Source organism: Oreochromis niloticus, linkage group LG12 (genome assembly GCF_001858045.2).
Source record: "Oreochromis niloticus isolate F11D_XX linkage group LG12, O_niloticus_UMD_NMBU, whole genome shotgun sequence".
In the NCBI taxonomy this organism is placed as follows: domain Eukaryota; kingdom Metazoa; phylum Chordata; class Actinopteri; order Cichliformes; family Cichlidae; genus Oreochromis; species Oreochromis niloticus.
In genome coordinates this window covers 22,436,938-22,461,182 of record NC_031977.2, presented here as the reverse complement: position 1 = coordinate 22,461,182, position 24,245 = coordinate 22,436,938, and the positions used below count along the sequence as shown (strand labels likewise).

The following is a 24,245-nucleotide window of genomic DNA, read 5'->3' as shown; positions in this document are numbered from 1 at the left end:
GGACACTGGCGCCACCGGGCCCTCTGACCACCACCAGTAGGCAAACATGGGGTTAGTATCTTGCCCAAGGATATTTGGCATGCAGCCAGGAGGCAGCCTGGGATCGAACCACCGACCTTCTGATTAGTGGCTGACCTGATATGAAAGGTTTTGTTGCTGTATATAATTTTTGATATAGAATGCTAGATAATGGTAGATTGAATCAACAGGGGTGCCATGAATAAGATGCAGAAGAGGACTTGTAGATTAAAGGAAGACTCAAAAAACACATAGGATCAAAATGGGGAAAAAAAATGATATCTATACTGATACGGACTGGGTAATGTGTTAGGTACAATGAAAATGATAAACCTACAGACGGCTGACTGAAATCATGCAGCTGGCTAATCCATTTGGGCAAAACTTCATTGCAGCAACTCATAATGGTACTTAGCAGTTTGAATGGCCCCTCGTGCTTGTATGCATGCCTGACAACGTCAGGGCCTGCTTCTAGTGAGATGATAGATGATGTCTTGGAGATCTTCTCTCAGATCTGGACTAGGGCATCCCGTCCTTCTGGACAGTTTGAGGTGCAACCTGGCGGCGTTCTTGGTAGCGTTCTATGGATTTAGGTCAGGCGAGTATGCTCCTACCTGCATATTGAGGTTGGGTGCTGTGGTGCACCAGGAGGATCCCAGGATCTTCTGTATCAGCGTAGGGTCTGACAACAGGTCCAAGGATTTCATCCCACAATTGCAGGGTGCCGTTGCCTAGCCTGTAGAGGTCTGTGCATCCCTCCATGGACATGTCTCCCCAGACCATCACTGATCCACTGCCAAACCAGTCATGCTGAATGATGTCACGGCACCATAATGGTCTTCATGGCTTCATGAGAGTCTTTCACGTTTGTCATATCCGCTCAGGGTGAACCTGTGCTCATCTGTGAAAAGCACAGGGTGCCAGGAGTGGACCTGCAATTCTGGTATTCTATGGTAAATTCCAATTGGGCTCTGGTGCCAGGCAATGAGCACAGTGCTGACTAGAGAACATCAGGCCCTCAGGCTGCCCTCATTAAGTCTTTTTCTGATTGTCTGGTCAGAGGCATTAACACCAGTGATACGCTGGAGATAATCTTCTAGGGCTCTGGTAATGCTCATCCTGTTCCTCCTTGCACAGTGGAGTAGATACCGGTACTTCTGATGGGTTAAGGACCTTCTACGAGCTGGACTGCGTGTCCAGCTCTCCGAGAGTAACTGCCTGGAATCTCGTCCATGCTCTTGAGACTGTGCTCACAGACACAGCAAACCTTACAGCAACAGCATGTATTGTGCCATCCTACCTACCTGTGCTACCTCTTTAGGTTCCAGGTATCCTCTCATGCTACCAGTAGAGACACTGAGCCTAGGCAAATGCAAAAAACAGTCAGAAAAAAATGAGGAGGGAAAAAAATGTTAGTGGCCTTAACCTGTAAACCCATTCCTGTTTTGGGGTTTGTCTCATTGTTGCCCCTCTAGTGAGTCTGTTGTTAATATCATTAACACAAAAGCAGCTGTAACTGATCAACAACCTCTTCTGATACATCATTGACCAGATCAGTATCCCAGAAGTTTAACTGACTTCCTGCTATACTCTGATTTTAAAGTTTTTCTTCCCAGGAGACCTGGTTAACCCAAAAAGAGTAAGATAAATGTAGCTGCAGTAGTGTAGTGGAAGACTACTCCCCCTAGTCCTCAATCTCATTTTGAACATGAACAAGAATAAGCTAGTGAGCTAGTCCATTTAGTCTTTTGTATGTAAGCATGAAAACTTTAAATGCATTTTAAAATCAACTGGGAACCAATCTAAAGACTATAAAATGCAAGCTTGCTTGCTAGAATCCATTAGGATTGTGGCTGCATAATTTCATATTGCTTATAAAGAAAGAAAAAAATGATCATATTAAATTTACAGGTGTTGTATATTTTAACTTCCTTTTAGTGTTACATCTGGCTCTAGACAAAAGTCATTGCTCGATATGAGCGTTAAGCTGTAAAAGCCTTTTATTTCATCAGAGTTTGATTTATGACCGGACCAAATAACAAACGAATTAATTAAATATTGGGAAATGCTGCTGTCATAAGCAGTGTTGGCCAACAAAGGTTTTCCAGTTTAATGTAAACTGAGGGTATATGATTAGCAATAAAGCATGACAACATAACCAAATGTATTTTTGCATGAGGTCAGGGTCAGAATCAGCAAACAAATGTTTCTCCCCAGCCTTACAAAATAAAGGAGCAGATTGGATCACTGTCTTCCTTAAATTATGTAAATAGTAATGAGCACTGACGTAACCTGTAGAGATGGCTGTTTGGATTTTATAGTTTTAACAACCAGTAACAACTGACTGAATGGAGCCAGTGGGGTGATATTTTTAATTGTAAAAATATTTCCTACGATGGCATTTTCCTTTTACACTCTTACTGTCCTACTTTTACTATTTTTACCTAACTTAATTGTTTACTTTTCTTGTACTTTTTATTTCAACTGTTAGTTATTTGTTGTTTATTGTAAATGCTGTAGCACAAAGCAGCGGTCCCCAACCTTTTTTGCGACAGGGACCGGTTTATGTCTGACAATATTTTCACGGACTGGCCTTCAAGGTGTCGTGGATAAATACAACAAAATAAAACCAGTACCAGTACCAGTACCAAAAAAAAGATTTATTCATTACACACGGGAAAAGACCCAGGGAAACCGAGTTAACGATAAAAACAACAAAAAATAACAATAAAAAACGATAAAAACCCTGAAAACCATAAATTTCACAACCGAGCCTCAACTCTTGCAGCCCAGTACCAAACTGGTCCGTGGCCCGGGTGTTGGGGACCGCTGCTCTACAGAAACTGATGTAGCCATTGAAAGTATTCCTGTGTAAAATGAAATTAAAAATGACCTCATTCAGTTATGATAGCTTGGTCACTTGAGGATTAAAGGCATTTAGTGTATTATTTATCACCTGTAGGCCTAACTTGCATCTAGATACACAGGACTACATAAGTGCCATTAGAGTTCACACACACACAGTTAACTCCAGATATTTCTGAATGTTTGCTAGCTAGCTAGTTAGCTAACAAAAGCACTCTCCCCTTCAAAGCTAAGCTAGCACATGAAGAGCAAGTCTTCTCCCTGCAGGCACAAATGATGAAACACATATCACCAAACTCGAGGGAAAAACTATAGTTTGAATTTTAAATGCTCACAATTATGTGTAAAAATTGTGGTACTGTAGGTAGTGTAACTATACAGTCAGTTAGTATATCAGTTTATGGAAACATATGCTAACTCACATGTGAATGCAGTATATAAGGCAAAAATAGAATTTTTACAACTCTTAACAAGCTTGAATGTGCTTTTTGTTCGGTGCTCTGTCAGGATGATCCCACACTGTTTCAATAATGTCGAGGTCTAGACTCTGGGGAAACCAAACCATGACTAACACTGTTCCATTGTGTGTTTTTCTATCCAGGTATTAAAATGCACCATCCTCACCCCACATTAGAAAACCCATAACAGAAAAAAAAATCCTAAATGACATATTTTGTCTGAATAAGCTCAAGTATACATCTGAAAATCAATGATTATCTCCAAACCATTACATGGAACTACAATAGTCAGTCTCTATACAGGTGGTAGGATCTTTAATAAGAACTACAGATGTGGACAATGACAGTTCATCATTGAATCCTTCAGAATACACTGTTTGCAGATGATATATGAAATAGGCCTCCCTATTGTAGAAGTTTCCGTTCCCTATCACCACCCCTTTTCATCAGTGCAGCCACACATGCTGATTTCATTCCCAGCTGAGTGAAAATGTCTGCCTGTAGGGGACCAATCACCATTATTTCTGATATTACTCTAATGCTCAACTCCTTCTCAGTCTAGACCTCAACATAACAAAATCCACAAGGGCATCTGCCAGTTTTGTTTGCTTGTTTTTTGTTTGCTTGCTTTATGGCAATTTTGACCTGAAGCGTTGGAGTGTGCAGAAGACCAGCACTAACACTGCTTAAATTAAGGATCAAGCCAAGAAATTACCAACTAAATGTAATATTGTATATTTTAAAAAGTTTTTCATTTGTACTACAGCTAGAAAAACACAAGCCTAGGCACTCGGCAGAGCTGTGTTCATTCAGTTGGAATAAAAATTGCCTGTTAAAATATTGTGGGGCAGAAAAGGTGTAACACTAACACTGCAGAAATTCGCACGAGATAAAGCTACAGAGCCAAGAGAAATACCATGAAAAGCCTCGGGTGAAAATGCTTTAATGTGCTTTGACACATTTGTTTTCCCCCTGAAGTGTGTATTCGTGCGTATGTGTGTGTGTGGAACAGTTTGTGTATCGCACCTCTGATAAGAAGACTGTCGCCTGTGATGTTTACAGTAAGTGACAATCCATTTAAAGGTTCTTTTAATTAATTGTATGACTTAATAAAATAATTACATTAAAGTACAACAGCTTGCGGTTCAAGTTTAAAATCAACTGGATGTGATTATGAAAGGCTACTCTCATATTTAGCTTGCAGAATTTTACCCATGAGCTCTTGTCAAAGCATGGAAAAAGATTTCCGAGTTGTCAGGCTAGCCGGGTCATTACATGGAAAAAAACCAACAGACACGGGTTCGTGACCTTGCTTCATTTCTTTGTCCAGCTGGTCATCAGCGTGCATATCGAATCACATCTGATGAAAGAGATGCAAGTTGCAATACAGCTCACCACTGTGTGTCTGCTGCTTTTTACTGGCCTGTACCGACAGGAGTGACTCATCACCAGCTCTGCAGGGCCTTCTAATGCCTGGGGTCGATGATGTCATTAGGGCTAGTGCCATGTGTTTAGGGGGGACATTGGATAGCAGACTTTTTAGTGTGCAAGGGTATCACAGCTCAGGGAAAAAACACAAATATTTACAACTCTGCAATTTTATATTAGCAGAAATAGAAGAAGAACATGTTCTAGAAACAGTATATAGTGATTATATATCGCTGCTTTGTATGCAAAAAGCATATTGTTTTGCAGCATGTCTTATAATATCATTAAATTTGTCATTTTAAGATTTATACAGAGTAGAAGGCAGAAAATAAACCTTGGTTCTCTGGGAGCCTCTGCTGGCAGTTTAAGGCAAAACATTCCTTCCATGCATCTGCAAAATTGGACGGTATCAGCCAGTAAAATAGATATAAATATATACACATTTATATACAGAATCTGCAATGATTGTTTGCATAAATGTAATATTATCCTATGCTGTTAATGACACTATATCAATATCAGCCCAGCCTCATTTCATATGTATATATTCTGGCCACCAGGGGTCAGCAAAACAAGCCGCAAACACAACATTAGCACTTAAAGTATACATCATGAAGTTTCTGGTAAACTGCAACTAACAAATGAAGACAAGGGGACAGCAATGTAACAGCAAAGCTGCTTATCAGCAGATTATTTGGGTTTGCATGTGTGTATCTGATAAAGTAGTAGGTTTATTTATATAGTGCTTTTCAAGACAACGAGCAGTCACAAAGTGTTTTATAGATGCACCAATGAAAACCAAAACAACACAAAACAAAACACAAAGACTGCTCAAATGCCCGACTGAGCAAATGAGCCAGGGGTGCAAAGTGTGAATGGTCAGTTGTTCCAAAGTTTTTTAGCTAAGGAGCTTTTAACATGGGTATAGAGAATCAGAAGAAGGCCCTGATCTGAGATCTTGAGAACCTGGCTTGGAGAATAAGTGTGGAGGAGTTTGATAATGTAGGTGGAGGCCTCAAAACTAAGAACCAAGGAGATGAAACCATAGGAAAGCATCTCCAATTCACATTTTAATACAGCAGTCCTGAGATCATCAATACTTTGTAAAGAGAGAAACAAAAGAGTTCTACTGTATTGTACTGTAATCTCCAGCTAAATTTGTCTGAAATAGGATGACATACATTTTATCTGATCCAAGTTTACAGCATGCAAATTCAATACAACACTTTGTAAATACAGTACAGGAAGATAATACTGTCTATGGCAGTAGCACACAAGGGGTTTCTCTGTGCATTATTCCTGACAACAGCTGCCCTCTGAGGCTGTATGCGAGGCTGATGAAAACTGAACCAAGCAGTGAAAGTGCACAAAAGTGCACCGTTCAGTCACTGGTGCATTTATCAGAACGTTTACTCACAAATTTTGACAGAGGACCATTAAACCATTATCTGCAATTGCTGAGAGCAATGGGAAATGTTCTTTAAACATTTATTAAGTCATATACATAATGTACTAATGGGGTACACCACTTGTGCTTACATGAAGCTAATTGACCTGTGATAGGGAGCACGCAAAAAATAAGTCAAGCCAATAGACTCTAAGCTATCCCATTAGTTCCCAACAGTCTCCAAAATTGCTTGACTGCAGCTCTGCAGTTTTACTCAGCATTATCTTCCAATAGACACCACTTACCTGGTAATGGTCTCAGGCTTTAGAAAGCTCCCCTCTGAGACCCAGAACATTTTCTGCTCTTTTCACAAGAATTGCAGTGCAGTGGATAAAACTGAACCTAATGAGCAAAATCCTGTATGAAGAGAGGGGGGGATCAGCCCTCTGATTAGAGTGGTTTAATGAGACGGTTAGTGCTTTATTAACTATGATAAATTGGAGAAGTTGCCAGGAGCGAGAGGTTAGATATGAAAGGTCAAAGGGTTTGAAAACGGTCATGAATTCAAGGACTTCTTAAACTGAAGAGGTGATCTTTGGTGAAAATGGAAGCTTGACAGCAACTGTAGCAGTTTTTCGTTAAAACTGTAAAGTTATATACATTTACAGCACATAACCTTCCACACTGTATATTCCAACTCATGGTTTATAACAGTCTTTAAGGCAGTTTGTGAGGTAAATGGACTACTAATGCTTATAATGCTTTTCTACTGTTTCAATAGAAAGAGCTTTCTTACTACAAACCAAGCACTTTCTTATGCACTTCTAGAGACTTTTAGCCAAGCATTCCCACACTCACATGGGTGCATCAGGGGCAACTCAGGGTTCAGTATCTTGGTGTAGTATGAATAGCAGTGGGGGAGGTCTGTATCAATAGAAAAAACACCTGTAAAAATCATGAAAATATAGTTCAAAGTTCAAAATCTATGCACTTCTTCACACTTTTTAAAGTCTTTCACTGTGTTTGCTCTAATCGATGGATTTTTTTAAAAATCGGTTTCCTGGAGACAAATCTTCCACCTTTAATTTTCCAGGTTTTCCATCCACATTTGGAGTCTGGAGGGCGTGGTGGTGGTGGTGGTGGTGATTGCATCAGTAATGGAAAGGTTTAGCCATTGTTTAGAGTTAAGCAATAAAACAAAATGATTGGTTAGGGTGAGAAAAAATGATCGTTTGAGATAAAACACAACAGTTGCCACTTTTTCATAGCCAGGGTGACGTGTATGTGTGTGTCTGTCCATTAAATTATGGGTCTGCCTGTATACCTGCTATTAAAATACATTCATTTCAAAGTTGTGCAAAGAAAAATCAAAACATATTTTTTCATGACTATTTCATGCTTTGCTATAAGACCAGGTTGTATTTTAGTGCTTTACTAGGAAAGATCTCAATGACTCTAAAGTTGGTCTTCAAATGATCTCGGAAATGCATTGTCTTCTTTTAAGCGTTTAACAATTTTTAAAAATATAACACCAATCAAATTTTTTTTAGCTGTGAGCGATCCAATACGTGTGTCGGAATTGCCTGAAATTGAAGAAAATTCAATCAGATGGCACTTCGTTGTCACGGCGCAGCTGAATATCAAATTGTTTTCGAAATACTCCCACATGTGACGACCTCAATTTCACTACACAACAAGAAAACAGTGTAGTGTCTGAGTCACGCCTGGGTCTGTCAGACAATAGGTGGAATAGAAGACAATTATTTTTAAGGAGGCTTGAGGGGTGAGAGCCAATTTACATTTCAGGTAAAATGTTATTGTATTTTCACGGTCGACTTGCTGTGGAATTGTTTCGAGCTGCCGCAAAGACTTCATCACTGTCAACAGAGCGCTGCAATAATGAATAAAAGGAAATTTGTGCTGTTCTGCCAGATACGGCTTTATTACAGACACTTTCCACTTGTCCGTGCATGACAGTGAATTGGAGCTTTGCATAAGATAAAGTGTATATTTCTGAAGTAGAGAATAAGGACTGTCACAATCCCTCCTAAAGTGGAGAGCCTGTACAAAATGACAGCACACATCTATCATTTGTGTGTTGTGTTCCAAGGGCGGGTGTTTGTAAATCTACAGTGGCATGCCTTTGAGTATAAGAGAGTGTTTGTGTGTGTGTGTGTGTGTGTGTGTGTGTGTGTGTGTGTGTGTGTGTGTGTGTGTGTGTGCGTGTGTGCCCTTCAGTGGTTTGCTCGTAGCTGACATATGTGATGAATGGATTGTTGTGGCAGTAAATGGCTGCCCTTAGTTTAAAGGACAAGACAAGGTCAGGCAAATAAAGGCGTCGCCATCGCCGTTTCCTTACAAGTTCAGCCTCATCTTTTCTGCTTTTTACTGTCATAACTAACAATCAGAGCACCACTTGGAGGAGCCACTGCCATGTTTCAGCTCATGTTTTAGTCAGTGGGTGGGGAGACAGCTGCTTGCTGCTCAGCACTTAGAAGCCAGGCTTCTTCTTCTTCTACTTCTTTTTTTTAAATCTGTTTATTCTTCTGTGCAAGAGCTCATCTTACTTCAAAAGGGGTTCAACAGTGATCTTAAAGCAGCAATCAGTGACCAAAATCAAATGACTAAATCAACAGGATAATATTTGTTTTGCCATCTTCAGATAAGTGGAGGAACTACATGAGGCGGGGAAAAAACCCCTCTCTTCTGTCAATGGCTGAGAAATGAGACCCATAATTGGATGGCATGTGGGGAGCTTTTAGTGCGCATCAAACACGTTTCCTTGCCTATTTACCCAGCAAACACTTTAATGTACCTCATAATGGGTTGTAATTTATTTTAATTTGAAGAGTCTAATATGAAGCTTTGCCACAGCTTTGACTGATTTGTTTACTGATTTGTCCCACTTCAGCGTTTCCCATCTAAGGTTGAATATTAATATTTTATATATGACTTCCCTGCGGCTTCTCGACAAAATATTAGCTTGACAAATTGTACAAAAAGACTGGCGGCTAATAGAGTCTAGGCAGATCAGCCTACAAAGAGAATAAAAGCGACCGGCTATTTCAACAAAAGCCGCAGTGTCTGCTCATCTCAGCTGATTGAACGGCTACAATAAAAGGCTGAGCTACTTTTGAGGGATTATTCAATAAGCGGCTGTGAGCTCTCAACAAGAGAAAAGACACATTTCAAACAGCAGTTAAAATTTAGAGCATATTAGACAGCCGTGACCTTCTACTACTGAGTTGGGTGTGGGGAGGGGGGCCATACAGTACCTCATCGTATTTTTACTCTCTCGCCTAATGTGATCATACAGGATAAACTCTCATTGCTCTCCTAAAGGTGGCAGGAAGTTAATTGAAAAAGCCAACAGAGGATGTATCAAGGGGACATGGGAAGAAATAGCACCAGCAGCGGGCAGTTCTCATGTCTGGATTTGGGGATGTGTAAGTCTAATCGTGCCTTGTGTAACTAATGCTTGAGCTCAGACAGAAATCAGCCCCCTGTGGTTGCGGTGCAGGCGCATGCTCTGCTGCGCTGATCCAGCACTCAGACACACAAGCAAGAAGGGCCTTTTGTCTTCAAAACAAAAATAACAAAAGGATTCGTTTTAATGCACAAACTCTGGCGCTGCTGACTCGCATGTCCGTGAGAGATCAGTAAGACAAGTAAATTGTCGGGGAAGTGTTGCTGTTTCCGGAAGAGAGTGTGCCATTGTTATTATTATTATTTTTGACTTTTTATATACACCCAAAAAAGAGGCTTTCTGTCAGGAGTGCACACATGCATGACCAATCCTTATAGCACAGTTCAGATAACTGTAATTATTGTCTGCACTTTTAATTGAGAATTTACATGCTGGTATTCTTCTCATCCACTTAGTGTAGCTCCCAACAGCGTGTTGTAACAAGGTGAATAATAATAGCTGGCTGAGATGTAGAGTGTGATGCCGTTTATCCTTCTATTTCTCCCTCTGTGTATTTGTAGCTGAGCCATGTCTCCTGTTGATTCAGTTTTTGTTAAATTAGCCCTGTGCTTTCAAGGCTGAAATTCTTCTGATTATTTTGAGGAATCATCAGATTTGGGCTCCCGGCCAGGACCAGAGAGACTTCGAGAGATGGCGAGGGAAGAGAAGTCTGCTTCATTCTCCTTAAGAGCCTCTTCCCCTTAAAAGCTAAAACAGTGCGGCTGTTTTCGACTTGTGTGTGTTGTCATGGCAAAATAAGTACTTTGAAAGATGTACAGATGTCATGTATCTGTGCAGATATTTTTTGTGATTACTGGATGGATGGATTGTCTGACTCATGAGCGCTGCACAATGTCCATATTGCACATGATACAACCTCTCGTGTTTATACAACATCACCAGCAAGGTGGGCATAATGTCACGTGAGAAAACGCCACAGAAATCCAAGTTAAAAAGCCCAAATTTACCTGCCTTGTTGTGGCTGCCTTGTTTGACTGGTGTTCCAATAGTAGCAGCTAGCTAGCTGCTGCAACCTTCAGGGTTTCATATCTCTAGATCACTCTGGATTTCAGAGTACTTTTAATGCCACTATGTGACAAACTGTCAGTACAGAGCTGTGTTACTAATTGGACTAAAGCCCCTTCCAAGAAGTCCAGAATTCCCTTGTGTTGAACATAATTCCAGTATACCCTGGAGCGGCTGGTCCGGCTCAGCTTCGGCACCTGGTGAGCTCATCACTGGACCCACTTCAGTTTGCCTACCAGCCTGGCATTGGAGCGGATGATGCCGTCATTCACCTCCTACATCGTTCCCTCGCTCACCTGGAGACCGCTGGGAGCACTGTGAGAATCATGTTCTTTGATTTTTTCAGTGCCTTCAACACTATTCTTCCCTTGGTCCTGAAGGACAAGCTGGAGAACTCTGGAGTGGACCATCACCTCACTACCTGGATTTTGGACTACCTCACCGGCCGACCACAGTATGTGAGGACTCAGGGCTGTGTGTCGGACAGGGTCGTCTGCAGGATGGGGGCCCCACAGGGAACGGTTCTGGTTCCGTTCCTCTTCACCATCTACACTGCAGACTTCTCCCACAACTCCACCCAGTGCTTCCTGCAGAAGTTCTCTGATGACTCTGCAATAGTCGGCCTCATCACTGATGGGGACGACAAGGAGTACAGAGAACTGACCCAAGACTTTGTGGACTGGTGCCAGCTGAACTACCTCCAGATCAACGCCAGTAAAACCAAGGAGCTGGTGGTAGACTTCCGCAGGCACAAGCATCCTCCACTGCAACCACTGAACATCCAAGGTATGGACATCGAGGCTGTGGACAGCTACAGGTACCTTGGTGTTCATCTGAACAACAAACTGGACTGGACTCATAACTCAGACGCCCTCTACAGGAAAGGGCAGAGCAGACTGTACCTGCTGCGGAGACTCAGGTCGTTTGGAGTAGAGGGCCCACTCCTGAAGACCTTCTATGACTCTGTGGTGGCCTCGGCCATCTTTTACGGTGTGGTCTGCTGGGGTGGCAACCAGGGACAGGAAGAGACTGAACAGGCTGATTAGAAGGGCCAGCTCTGTTCTAGGATGCCCTCTGGACCCAGTGGAGGTGGTGAGTGACAGGAGAATGGTGGCTAAGCTGTCATCCCTGTTGGACAACATCTCCCACCCCATGCAGGAGACTGTGACAGCACTGAGCAGCTCCTTCAGTGGCAGGCTGCGGCACCCACGGTGTGGGACGGAGAGATTTCGCAGGTCTTTCCTCCCCACTGCTGTCAGACTCCACAACAAAGACTTTAACTGATCAAACACACACACCCACACATGTGCAATAATACTAAGTGTAATATTCTTTTTCTGACATAGTTGTATTTTTACTCAGTTGTATAAAGCATTTGCATTCTATTTTTATCCTATTGTATATTTTATTCTATTTATTCTACTGTATATAGTATTTTATTTTATTCTATTCTGTACAGTTGTGTACTGTATTTATTCTTATTGTATTCTAATTTTGCTATATAACTTTTGCACTGTCCACTTCCTGCTGTGACAAAACAAATTTCCCACGTGTGGGACTAATAAAGGTTATCTTATCTTATCTTATCTTATCTTACATATTTAGGTTTTTCACCTCATGTGCACATTGCTCAAGAGCTGTCCACCATATTGAACATGATACAGCCACTGCTTGCTAGGGAGTCGTGTATTGCCCAACTGCTTGGAGGTGGTTCCCGGGATGTTACTGGTTGTCACTGGGTGAAATTGGTTGCAAACTACGCCCTGCACCCAAATCCTCCTACTAATTCCTTTGGTTGCTAGCAAATTGATACCATATATGTACGTACTAAAAGTCTCTGACAAGTTCAAATCTCAGTCTCCTTGTCCTCGAGGTCAAGGTCAGAGGTCAAGTGTTCTGAAAATGTTATGAATGAAATAACTCAAGAACAAAGCAAAGTGGGATTTTGAAATTGATAGCATAGGTGTGTCTGTTAGGCGGCTGAGGGGTAGCACTGGTGGTTCCCAGTATATTTTATATTTGTCTGCAAGCACTTGCTAACTATTAGACGAGTGGTAGTAATACTTGAAAACGTGACTTCAAAGTAAAAGTTGAGTCTTTTGAAACTTGTTGAGTCGAAACTTTTACTTTGAAGTCAAACCTTCCTCGTGTCCATGTTGTTTTGGACTTTTCACTGTTTCACTGCAACACTGCAACACTGTAGACACGTCTGTCACTTCCATTCAAACTGTGATTACAGCAATATACTAACTATCAAAGCAGTCACAAGGAGGTTTTTGGGGGCGGGTTGAGGAGTACATGTTTTAGCATAGGTAGTTAATGACCAGGGTGTTGGTGACCAGCCCGAAGCCCTGTTTGACTGGCACTGTAGCCACTCACAACCTGTCAGCGAATACACATTTTTCCCTCACAACTGGTGGTGACAAGATGGCTAAAGACCGATCTCTAAGCCTCTGTTGCTGTGACTCTACAGATGCATTTAGCTAATTCTCTCATTAAAAAACAAACAAACAAAACCCCAAACAAATTTCTCCACTCAATCTTCATAAACCAATGGATGATGTCACTGTTGCTATCTCCATTTTTAAATACAGGCCCACTTTACATTCTTGCCATACACTCTCTTACATTTGTTATATGAAGTATTTTTTTCTGGTGTGTAAGCACAAAAATAACACAGCTGGTGTGTGTTTGTGCAATAATGGGAAAATCTGGTCCTGGAGACACCCGCTGTTGCAGTGACTACCCCAAAGGCCATTTTGAGCTCTTTGGCAGGTATTTATATGTCTGTCTGTGGATGGGTTTTGTCAGATGATGGTATCTCAACTCTTCAGGTTACAATTTTGAAACTTTACAGAAAGTTTTTGCCAATTTGTCTGTCAGAGTTTTTCCAGCATTGTCAGTCTGGTAGCATTGAGCTGCACTGACTGATAAATAGCTGCATAGTGTTGCCAAACTGCAACGTAAACAAATTCAAAATAATTGACTGGGTTTTCCAGACGGGCACTGGTAGAACATGCAGACAGCATAAACACAGGCGCTTGCATTGTCATGAAAGAGGTGACTGTAGAGGAAAAGTAAAATAAGGGATTCAAACAAATATTTATTTGCATCTTTGTTGTAACAATGAAGTTTATTCATTTATGGCACTGAACACTGAAGCAAAACAGTTGAAATGCATGACCTGTAGTAAATGTGGGGAAGTGTATGGGTTCATAACAGTTAACAAATAAACAAATAGTTGATCATGAGCCTTCGACAGAGGTCAAGGCGGTGGTTTGCCCCGAGGTTGTGTTGTGCTCTCCATGCATTATTATCTGCCTTGTGTGCCTTACAATACATTGTTGTGTGTTTGTTACATCGTTTGAATGCAACTTGTCTATGAAAATGTCTGAGTATTTTAGACATTCTCTTCTCTTCTCTTCTCTTCTCTTCTCTTCTCTTCTCTTCTCTTCTCTTCTCTTCGGAGACTAATCGATGAAGTCCGTCCAGCCCTTCTGTTTTTCTGTCTGTGGTGATTAATTGACCATCCTGTCACTCCACATGTTTTTAGTGGACATGCGCCTGGTCTGATGGACCAGACAGGAGGATAATGTCTGACCTTTTTGGCTGATCTCTCTCTTAGAGTACATCCAGTGTTTCTGCTGAGTCCTGTCAGGCAGGGACAGAATGGAGTTGGTGTTGTACCCGGGCTCGTGGGCCATGGAAACAAAGGATTATATAATAAATAAGAAGTGACGTGCAGGTATATAGGTTGCTTTATATGGCTGATAAAAATTCATTGCTTGGCTGGGTACCACTGATGCGGAACACAGACGGAAGAAGTTGCTGTTGGAGAAATCCACATATGGATTCGCACTAGCCTTGACAGAAATATAGGCAGAACCGCAGGAGAGAGTGAAACGAGGAATTCTGAATTGTCTGATTACTTTCTTGATGCTTCTCGCAGGTTGATAAAAACAAGAGAAGACAATAATGCTAAAACTCAAATAGACTATTTATAGATTATTTATCCATACCAATTAGATTATTCATTTCTTTGAAGCTACACCGGATTTTGTGCATGTGTCAAAGCACTTTAGGCTCTGGGAATGGTTCTGGACATCCATTTAAACACAGTTGGTCCTATCTGTGTGTGTGTGTGTGTGTGTGTGTGTGTGTGTGTGTGTGTGTGTGGCAGAGAGAGAAAGAAAGTGAAGAAGAGAGAGAATGAGACAGGTGTAGGCTCTGGGTTATTAGGCCAGGTAAACAGAAAAGGGTTGTGCAACTCTGGATGATAATTCACTGACCTTTACATTTTACACTCTAATGCATCCTAATAGGCCAGTGGATCCCAGCATGACTCCTTTCTTACCAACACACTCAGGCATTATGTTCCCCATTTACCACGCACACATACATGCACATGTATGCACAAGTACCTGGTTGTCTGGGAGATCAAAGCTTTCATATTCTGAAACCACAAAGCTGCCAGGAGGTGGAAGAGCCTCAGCCTGTCAAATGACTGCTTTCTTACCTGAAAATAATAAGTAGCACATTTTAGAAACTCCACACTCAGCGTATAAATTCTTTAAATATTCATCTGTTTTTTTCCATTTAGTTAAATCTTTACAAAGAACAAGCAGAACTTTGGATTTTTATACCACTTTATATCACCAGTTTGATAATGAGATAAGGTTAATACAAATGTGTGAGATGGGTACAAATAATACTTATATCTTTTTTATTTCTTATTGTTTTGTTAGCCCACTTTCTGATTAACTCTGCGTGACTGAGCCCTGCCAGAGGTGGCCCGCACCATGCAAAAGGATGACCGGTCCGGGGACGACAGCCAGCGGGACAGCGTGAGTAAACACCAGCTTTGTATTGATTTTTTTTCCTTTTTACGTACATTTACATCTCAGTGGTCTTTATTTTCTCTCTTCACAAGCCAAAAACATTCTTATGTCTACAATGTTGTACAAGTTCAGTGTCTTGAAAAACATTTCTAATCTTTGTTTTAAATCCATTTCTTGGTCTATCATTGTTATTTCTTTGAAAAGCCAAATATGTTCGGGAAGTAGTTTTTGGTTAATGGTGGGATTTTGTGCACTTGGAAACCACAGTGTATGCACAGCCTAGCCATCTCTGAAGTTGACCGAGGCTGGGCTATTGGGATTTTCAATGTTGGTATATGTGTTGGAGTTGTTGCTGAAGGTTTGCATCCATGCGAGCACCGTATCTGCTTGTTCTTGGTGCAAATCTGACTGGACAGAGGTATCGAGGTGCTCGAGCCTGTACTTGTGCTATTCTCACTGCAGCACACTGCCCTGCAGCTGTTTCAGCAGGACAGTGCACACCCACATACTGCCAGATCCTTGCTGGATCAGAAGCATAATCAGAGACTTCGTTAGCCTGCATTTAGTCCTGATATGTCCACTATGTTCTGAGCATGCCTAGAACATAGTGGGTCAACATGTTTATCCGAGGCAGCTACTACCATTGCACAGCTGCAGGCTGCACTCGTTCAGGAACAGAGAGCAATTCCTCAACAACAGATCTGGACACGTGTACAGTCCGTGCTCAAATGGGTAACTGCTTGGATCACATTGAGAGGAGGACATACCTCAAATTAAATGTACTAAATATGCACATTTTATACGGTTGGTCTGTAAAATCCAGTAAAAAAAACAAACTTGTGATTTTAAAAAAATAAGAGGTCTATTTTTGTAAGGGTTAGGAAGATAGTGCATTTTATTTTTTATTTTTGAAAACATTTTAGTCTTCATAATGTGTTAATAAAACACAAATTCCCTTGCATGCCCAGACGAAAATGGCATTTTAATGTTTGCTATAAACCTGCAATATGAGCATGATGTCTTTTAAATGAACCTCATATAAAATGTAGTCCAGCCTCAAAGATCTCCATATGTACACCTTTGCCTTCATGTATGTTAACATTAGCTTTATAAATAGCAGAGTCAATGTTTTTCCTACACAAATTAAATCTTTTTGTTCATCACTCGGTGATTAAAGGCCAGTGGTTTCTTTTAGATGATGATAAAGAGCTTGGGTTACTTTAGAGCCTGGGACTGTTATACGTAAAAAGCTGTGCTGTTGACTGACAAATGTTTTTCACCTCGGCAATCATGTTTTTAGGGTTTAATTAGTCATGCAGTCATCATCAGCAGTGACTAATTTTATTTTTAATTTTCCTTGATGATTATTTTCATTCCAAAGTAATTGGTTGGTTCATTGAATGTAAAACCCCCCCCCAAAAAACTCTTCAAGAGCCTGACCTGATGTGACATTTCTCTTTATCCATTACAAAGCAAAGACATACTGTGAGATTCTCTCTTAGCATAACAAAGCAAATTTTCACAAGTGAATATTAATTTAGATTCTGTTTGCAAATTGTTCCTTAAAATGGTTTCAAACCAGTTTTCAGAATATTTGGCAATTATTTTTCCCTCAGTCGACTAACTGATAATCAACTGATTAGTTTTGCACCACTTGGAACAATAAATACAGCACAACTAACAAGCTTACTGCAGACTGGATATAAAACACATTAGTGGTCTTGAGCAATAGTTCTCCAGGCTTGCTGAAGGTCATCCAAAGATTCTCTTTGGACATCAGCTGCTTTTTCACATTTGCTTTTTTTTTCAGTCCACTCCTTGAACCAGACCATTTTCAGGGTAATGTTTTTTTTGTTTGTTTGTTAAGCCATTTAACACCAACCTATGAATCATAAAAAGGCACCTAACAACACAAAGTTGCTGATCTAAAAAACTATCTACAGCAGATGAACAGTATCTGAAAGTCATGCTGTGAAAAGATCCAGCGAAGACCTGACCAATCACAGAAGCTTCATCAGAAATGGTCTCAGTGGAAGGGTGGCTGTGAAGAAGCCATTCCTAAATAAGGGAAATAGGGAGATAGTATGCCAAATGACACAAGCACTGAACAGAAAATCAGTGGCAACAGATTTTAAGAAATGGCGAATCCAAAGTTGGATTTTTGGACACTGTCAGTATGTACAGAGGAGCTCTGGAGAGAGGTACAGTATTAGGTGTCTACAGCCATCATCTCGGACATAGGTTGGGACTGTGTTTCAGCCAGTGTTAGTGTCAAAATTAATGGTATTATGAACATGAAATATAGGGTGAGATTTTAAACCATCATTAAATACCATCATTTTGCATCATGACAGTGATCCCAAACACATTACCAATGCAGTAAAAAACACACAGTGCAACACTATCAGTCATGGATTGGCTTCCCCAGAGCCCAGACCTCAACTTTATTGAAGCAGGGATCATCTTGACAGAGAATGGAACAAAAGGAGGCCAACATCCAAAGAAGAGCTTTGAATCCCCTTCATGAAGCCTGCAGAACTATTCCTGAAGACTACTGAAAGAAATCCCGAGAAAGCCTGTAATAAAGAAAAAAGGTGGTCATACCAAATATTGTCTTTCAAGCGTGTTAGAATGGTACAAACTCTGCTTTTGTCTTATATGCTGCATTCCCATTTATGTTTGCCTGTTTGCAAATGATGGGAGGCTCAAGACTTTTGCACAATACTGTATATGCACACGACATTTGTATTCATTAAGAGAAACCAGCAAATAAGATATAAGCAAATCGATTCATACCTAATGTTTACCGAGGTCATCAAGCGGACAAATGAGCTGCAAGGTCATTTTCCAATAGGCTTTCATACAGTCTGACCTTTTTTTGCAACCACAGGAGTCGCCCTCTGCTGGCCATTACAGAGACTGCAGCTTTTATGATTTTTTTTTGCTTTTCAGACGGAAAAGCTAGGCCCATCTTTTACATACAGCCAGCGAAGCTAACTCATAGCTGTATGCTCTTTGAGCATACATTAAATCCTTATTGGCTGTCATGTATGCTCAGACAGCATCAATGATTTCATTTCTTATTTAGACATCCTGAAGTATTTATACTTTACAACACAAACTCTACACATTTCAAAACTGGAATTTTTATTTCATTGCATATCTCCTTCATCACCCATCCCCCACGACAGCTACACTACCACCTAAACGGAATATGTCTGTGCTCTCACATAATGTTCCCTGAGCTATGTGCAAGCTGCCCATCACTGACCGCTGTCCATCTGGATTTTTAACTGGCAGCTTTCTGGTAATCCTGAAAAACAAGAGAGGTCAGAGATCAGAGATCCCATATAGCAGGAGCAATAAGGCAAGGCAAGGCAAGGCAAGGCAAGTTTATTTATATAGCACAATTCAACAACAAGGTGATTCAAAGTGCTTTACAGAGACATTAAAAACAAAAACAAATAAAAAGCATGATTTAAATTTGATTAAAACAAGCAAACAAACAAACAAACAAACAAACAAACAAAACAGTATATAAAATCAAATATCAAAACAGTAGATAAAATCAGAACAGTAGATAAAATCAGTAGTTAAAAAGTAGGTTTTGAAATTTAAACTTAAGTGTGGATTTGGTGCTTTATTCAAATGCAGCTGAGAACAGGTGAGTCTTCAACCTGGATTTAAATAAACTGAGTGTTTCAGCTGATCTGAGGCTTTCTGGGAGTTTGTTCCAGATATAAGGAGCATAAAAGCTGAATGCAGCTTCTCCGTGTCTGGTTCTGACTCTGGGGACTGATAACAGACCGGATCCAGATGACCTGAGGGATCTGGAAGGTTCATACTGGGTCAGGAGGTCACTGATGTATTTCGGTCCTAAACCATTCAGAGCTTTATAGACCAGCATCAGAACTTTAAAGTCTATCCTCTGACGGACAGGCAGCCAGTGTAAAGACCTCAGAGCTGGACTGATGTGGTCCACTTTTTTGGTCTTAGTGAGGACTCTAGCAGCAGAGTTCTGAATGAGCTGTAGTTGTCACTTGACTGATTTTTTAGGTAGACCTGTAAAGATGCTGTTACAATAATCAAGCCTACTAAAGATGAATGCATGGACTAGTTTTTCCAGGTCCTGTTGAGACATCAGATCTTTTATCCTTGAAATATTCTTGAGGTGATAGTAAGATAGTAATCTTATTAATAAGTAATAAGAGGTTAGATAGCATTGCATAGCAGCAAACAGTAGCAGGATTACCCTCATATGTATTAATGAAATATGCAATCATATAGATGATAGATTGGCTCATATCCTTAAAAATCACAGAGACCTGTGACACTTGTTTTAGTAACAAATTATTTTCTATTAATTTCATTTTTTAAATCAGCCTGAAGATATTTCTCTCTGAATTTTTTCTATTATTGCTGTGTTTGAAAATAAGAAAGAAAAATTACTGATGCTATATATCAAGTCATACACTTGAACTTGGGTTGAGGTTCAAATGTTGGGCCACGTCTTGGCTCTTTAAAACATCAGAGAGGAAAATACAAACGGAACATTTCTCTTCATAAAACACTGTAGTGGGATTATTAGCCAAAATATAAATGACAGGTTTCAGCTGAGTAAAAAAATGATACTTTCATCCCTGTTGTAAATCTGCCACATGGTTTTCATTTCTGTGTGAATCATAGTGAAAGATTAGATAGAAATGTCAAAATGGCTATTACAGCCTGGCGCTTATAGGTTCCCACACATTTCCAATCTGTCTTGGTGTGTATTATTATCTACCTTACAGTTCCAACGACATGATGTGGGCTGCGAATGCATGTCCATAATAAATACAGCTTTCTGCACTAAACTGTGGACTTTAGTCTGCAAACTGCAAGCTTTGCTTCACTTGAAGGTCAGTGCGCTCTGATGAGCTCCCTGCATCTCCTTTTGGGAGATCTAAGGTCAAAGGTCATCATCTTAACAACATCCAAAGGAACAGCTGCCTGCAAGATAGATCGCTCCAACTGATTCATAATATTGTATTGAATCAAGGAAAGCATATTGTCCCATTGGCACACTATTTAAAAGGGTTATTGGAAAAACTGATAATGACAAGAGCAAATGACCTTTGAAATGGAATAAAATAACACTACTAATGGGACAAAAACTGGCTGATGAGTCACATTTGGTGTCTCTGGTGGGGCTGTAAAACTGCGCTTTACTAAAAACAAAAACATATCCAGGGGAAATATGATTAAATTATTTTTTTTCTCCCTTTGTTATTAGTCAGAAAGTACTCCGATGTTATTGCGGTGATTAAATAACCTGTGTGAGATACGTGCAAGGTTTCTAAGTAGCAGCAAGGGACAGGGCGAGATGAGCAAGAGTTCATGTCACATGTGCATGTGATTAATGTCTTCATCAACTGAGACAGAGCGAAGAGAGCAGACCACTGGGTTAGAGACGAGAGAGAGACCGTTGGGAGACGTATGGGTGGGACGTGAAGAGAGGACAGGTAATTAGAGGGGAGAGGTGGGAGGTGAGGTGAAGACAAGAAGCGAGTGTTAAAAACAAACAGAAGCAGAGATGCTTCCTCATCATCCTGAGGGGCATATTGAGGTAGAGCAGGGACACAGGCTGCGCTGATGAATACGTTTTGCAAGGCTCTCGGGGGCTGTCCAATCAGGCGGCGCCATTGATGAATAGTCATGAGTCACCTTATCAGCATCACCATGGTTACGCAGATGTGACTGTGGTCCTGTGAATGTGATGAGGGAATAGAAATGGGCCAAACGCTGCTCCCGTCTCCTTCCCGCGCACATCTTGATCGCCAATTAGAGCCCAGCAGGGGAGCTTCCAGGCCATGTGCTTGTATCGAGGACAAGGTAAACAGGTTTGCAGTGGGGTGAACGGACAAAGGGGCGCGGTGAAGGTAACGGTTAGAAATTTAATGTGTCTGGAAGAGTGGTAACAGGGGAGGGGAGGTACATTTCAATTCAAGCCTAAATCATTTGGCGATTTAAAAAATCACATTAAAGCCAGTTGTCACACAGCGCGTACAGGTGAGAGCTGGCAGGACGAGCAGAGGGGAAGTGGATGACAAGATGTTTAATGAAAAGAGCCGGGAAATTAAATTGAACAGGATCAGAGGAGGAGAAGCGGAAAAGTGACTGAAGGATGAGCACGGCAAGAGACAGCTGCAGGATATGAAATAAAGAAAATGGACAACAATGTAATGGAATAAAAGGATCGGACAGCACGTAATGATTTATTTAATTCTCCGTCCTCTTTCGCCGGCGTCTCACGAAAGGCAGCGGCGCTTTGAAGTGCAGTTTCAAGAGATCATCAGTTGACAAAAGCTGAAAAAACAAAGCCACTGCTCTGACACTTGTTGGAATCCCTCTCATGATTAAAGAGTAGAGGTTACCCACCAAAGTAATTCAAGCAGTGTTTTGTTTTTAATGTTTAGCACATTAGCACAATGGCAGTTTCTCTTTGCGTTTAAACCACTTTCAACAAATATTTTCACTTAAATGAATATTTTATTGCATCATGCACAGCAGGGGTCACTGACACACCTGACACTAGCGGTCTCCTTATCTCTGATTTGTCTGGCCGAGTGCAAACGATGTTAATTGATTTCGAGCCACTGCTTATCTACCTGTTTATTTATTTATGAGCAAGGGGAGCAATCTCCTGCATATTTGAACATGTAATTAGATTAGCAGCTCAATACAAAGGGGACATACTCGAGCACTCAGGGAAATTATGTCTGTTTTCCTCTCAACCCTGCCAAAACTTGGCTTAGGTGAATTTGTTTTATCTGTCTGAAGCCTCATTTATAAAACAGTGCATTGGAAGCATACTAAAAGTGGACATGTGCACAAAAGCTGAAAATGGCGTGCCCCAAAAAGGAATAATCACATTTCTGAAACGTGTGCTCATGCACACCTGCATGCAATGTTCCCTTTATAAACCGCAATCCACCTGGAAATGTGCTCATGTTGGTCCGCCTGATGTTCTGCCTTCTTGATCCCTGTAATCAACCATAAATGGTCAAGGCAAAGCACCTGGTGAATACTGATGAACTGAAATAAGCCTGCTGATCAATGGCTCTTCCAGTTCATTTATACTCCGGTAGTGCCCACGTCCCTCATGCAGCTTTGCAAGCAGTATTTCCAGGTTTATTTATACAGCACCAACTGACAACCATCTTAAGGTGCTTTGTATTATAAGGTAAAAATCCTACAATGATGGAGAGAATCTGATTCTCTGATGCTTTGTGACTAATCACTCAGTGACCGTGGGGAGGAAAAACTTTTATCTAACAGGAAGTGACATCCAATAGAAGCGGGTTAAGAAGGGACAGCCAACTAGTGGGCTGAAGGAAAGGGGAGCAGAGAAAAGAAGATGTTGAAGCTGCAGATTTAGACAATTCATATGTGCATCTACAGGGTGTGGTGACTGGAAGAGGAACAGAGTGTGTCGCAGAGTTTTCAGTGCACTCTGTACGCTGCACGACACAGTTGTGTTTACAGACACAATTTTAAACTCAAAAACTGAGCCACAACTAATCAGACTAGTTATACATGCACAGAATTAGGGGATTAAAGCTACCGAGACTTTGATCTGCTGTTATTTCATGCACTTTCTTGTCTTGAATTTCTACAACTGACAGTCACGAGTTTAAATGGAGTCGGCCTGTGTTCACACTTTATAGGCAAAGTCAGGCAAAACCTTCCTAAATCCACATGCCGCGTCACGCAACTGCAACTGCTCCACAGCTAACCACAGGTGTGAGTGAGGCACCATACAGGCTGACTTGCTCTCCAGTCCTCCGGGAGTGGGAAATGTGATAGTGAGACGGCGCTGATGAAATATTGAGTGGAATTTGATTTGAGATTTCATATATTTTACAGTTAAAAGGTGCTTGCCTAATCCCACACACGCGAATAAGACTGCAGGTTTGACTGTTAAACTGGCTCTGAAGTGACGTGCAGTTAAAAGTGAGACTAAGTGTATGAGTCAGGCTTTTATATATGTGTGCTGATTTCCTTTTATTCACAAATGCACCATCTGCCTTGTCAGTTTCCTCTGCCTCTCAGACATTTGTGCACATGAATGGATCAGAGTTTCCGCCCAGGTGCGCACATTCTCCCATCAAGTTTGGTTTTGTAGGCACCAACATGTGCGTGGAAAGCGGCAATGACACTTTCAGGCCTTGTTTATGTTTTTTTACATTGCATTTGAGGCCTCTGGTCTTTATGTTAGCTAGGCAGGCTTGACATTTATTTAGTCTTCTACACTGTGTGTAAAGAAACATTACCACCTGCTCGCCATTCTCATTTCACAGCCTGTTGACTGCATTTTAAGTGTGATTAATCTTGCATAAGATGTTTGGCAGCGTGCTAGTTCCGGATGTGGGTTTGATGCATGAAGGGTGTATAAACTCTGCCAGGGGAGGTCGGCACAGTGGCTGCATGGAGTGATGAATCTTGAATCTGTTAAGTGTCAAAATTTACCAATATTTAATTCATGGATGACACATTGATCATGTTTGCGTCAAAGAAAACGCTCAAGACATTAATGCTTAATCTTCAGAACAGCATTATTGTGCACAGATACAAAAACTGCAATAATACTCGGTTATATTACTGTAGAGTGACCTTTGCCCTTTGCACAGGTAAGGAAACGCGTTTTGGATTTCAAGTATCTTGACCCTATCTCTTCCAGTTTTCAGTTTTATCAAGCTTTGCCTTCTTGACTTTTCTGC

The 24,245-nt window shown here is 40.9% G+C and overlaps 1 protein-coding gene across 1 annotated transcript in view; it reads left to right on the top strand.

The window, feature by feature from the left end:
- pde4d (phosphodiesterase 4D, cAMP-specific) overlaps positions 1 to 24,245 on the top strand; it is a 198,525-nt gene that overhangs the window by 8,050 nt on the left and 166,230 nt on the right. Inside the window, exon 2 of the mRNA XM_003446136.5 lies at positions 15,394 to 15,492. Coding sequence (XP_003446184.2) covers positions 15,448 to 15,492 — 45 coding nt within the window. The 5' untranslated portion in view covers positions 15,394 to 15,447. The remainder of the gene's footprint in view (positions 1 to 15,393; positions 15,493 to 24,245) is intronic.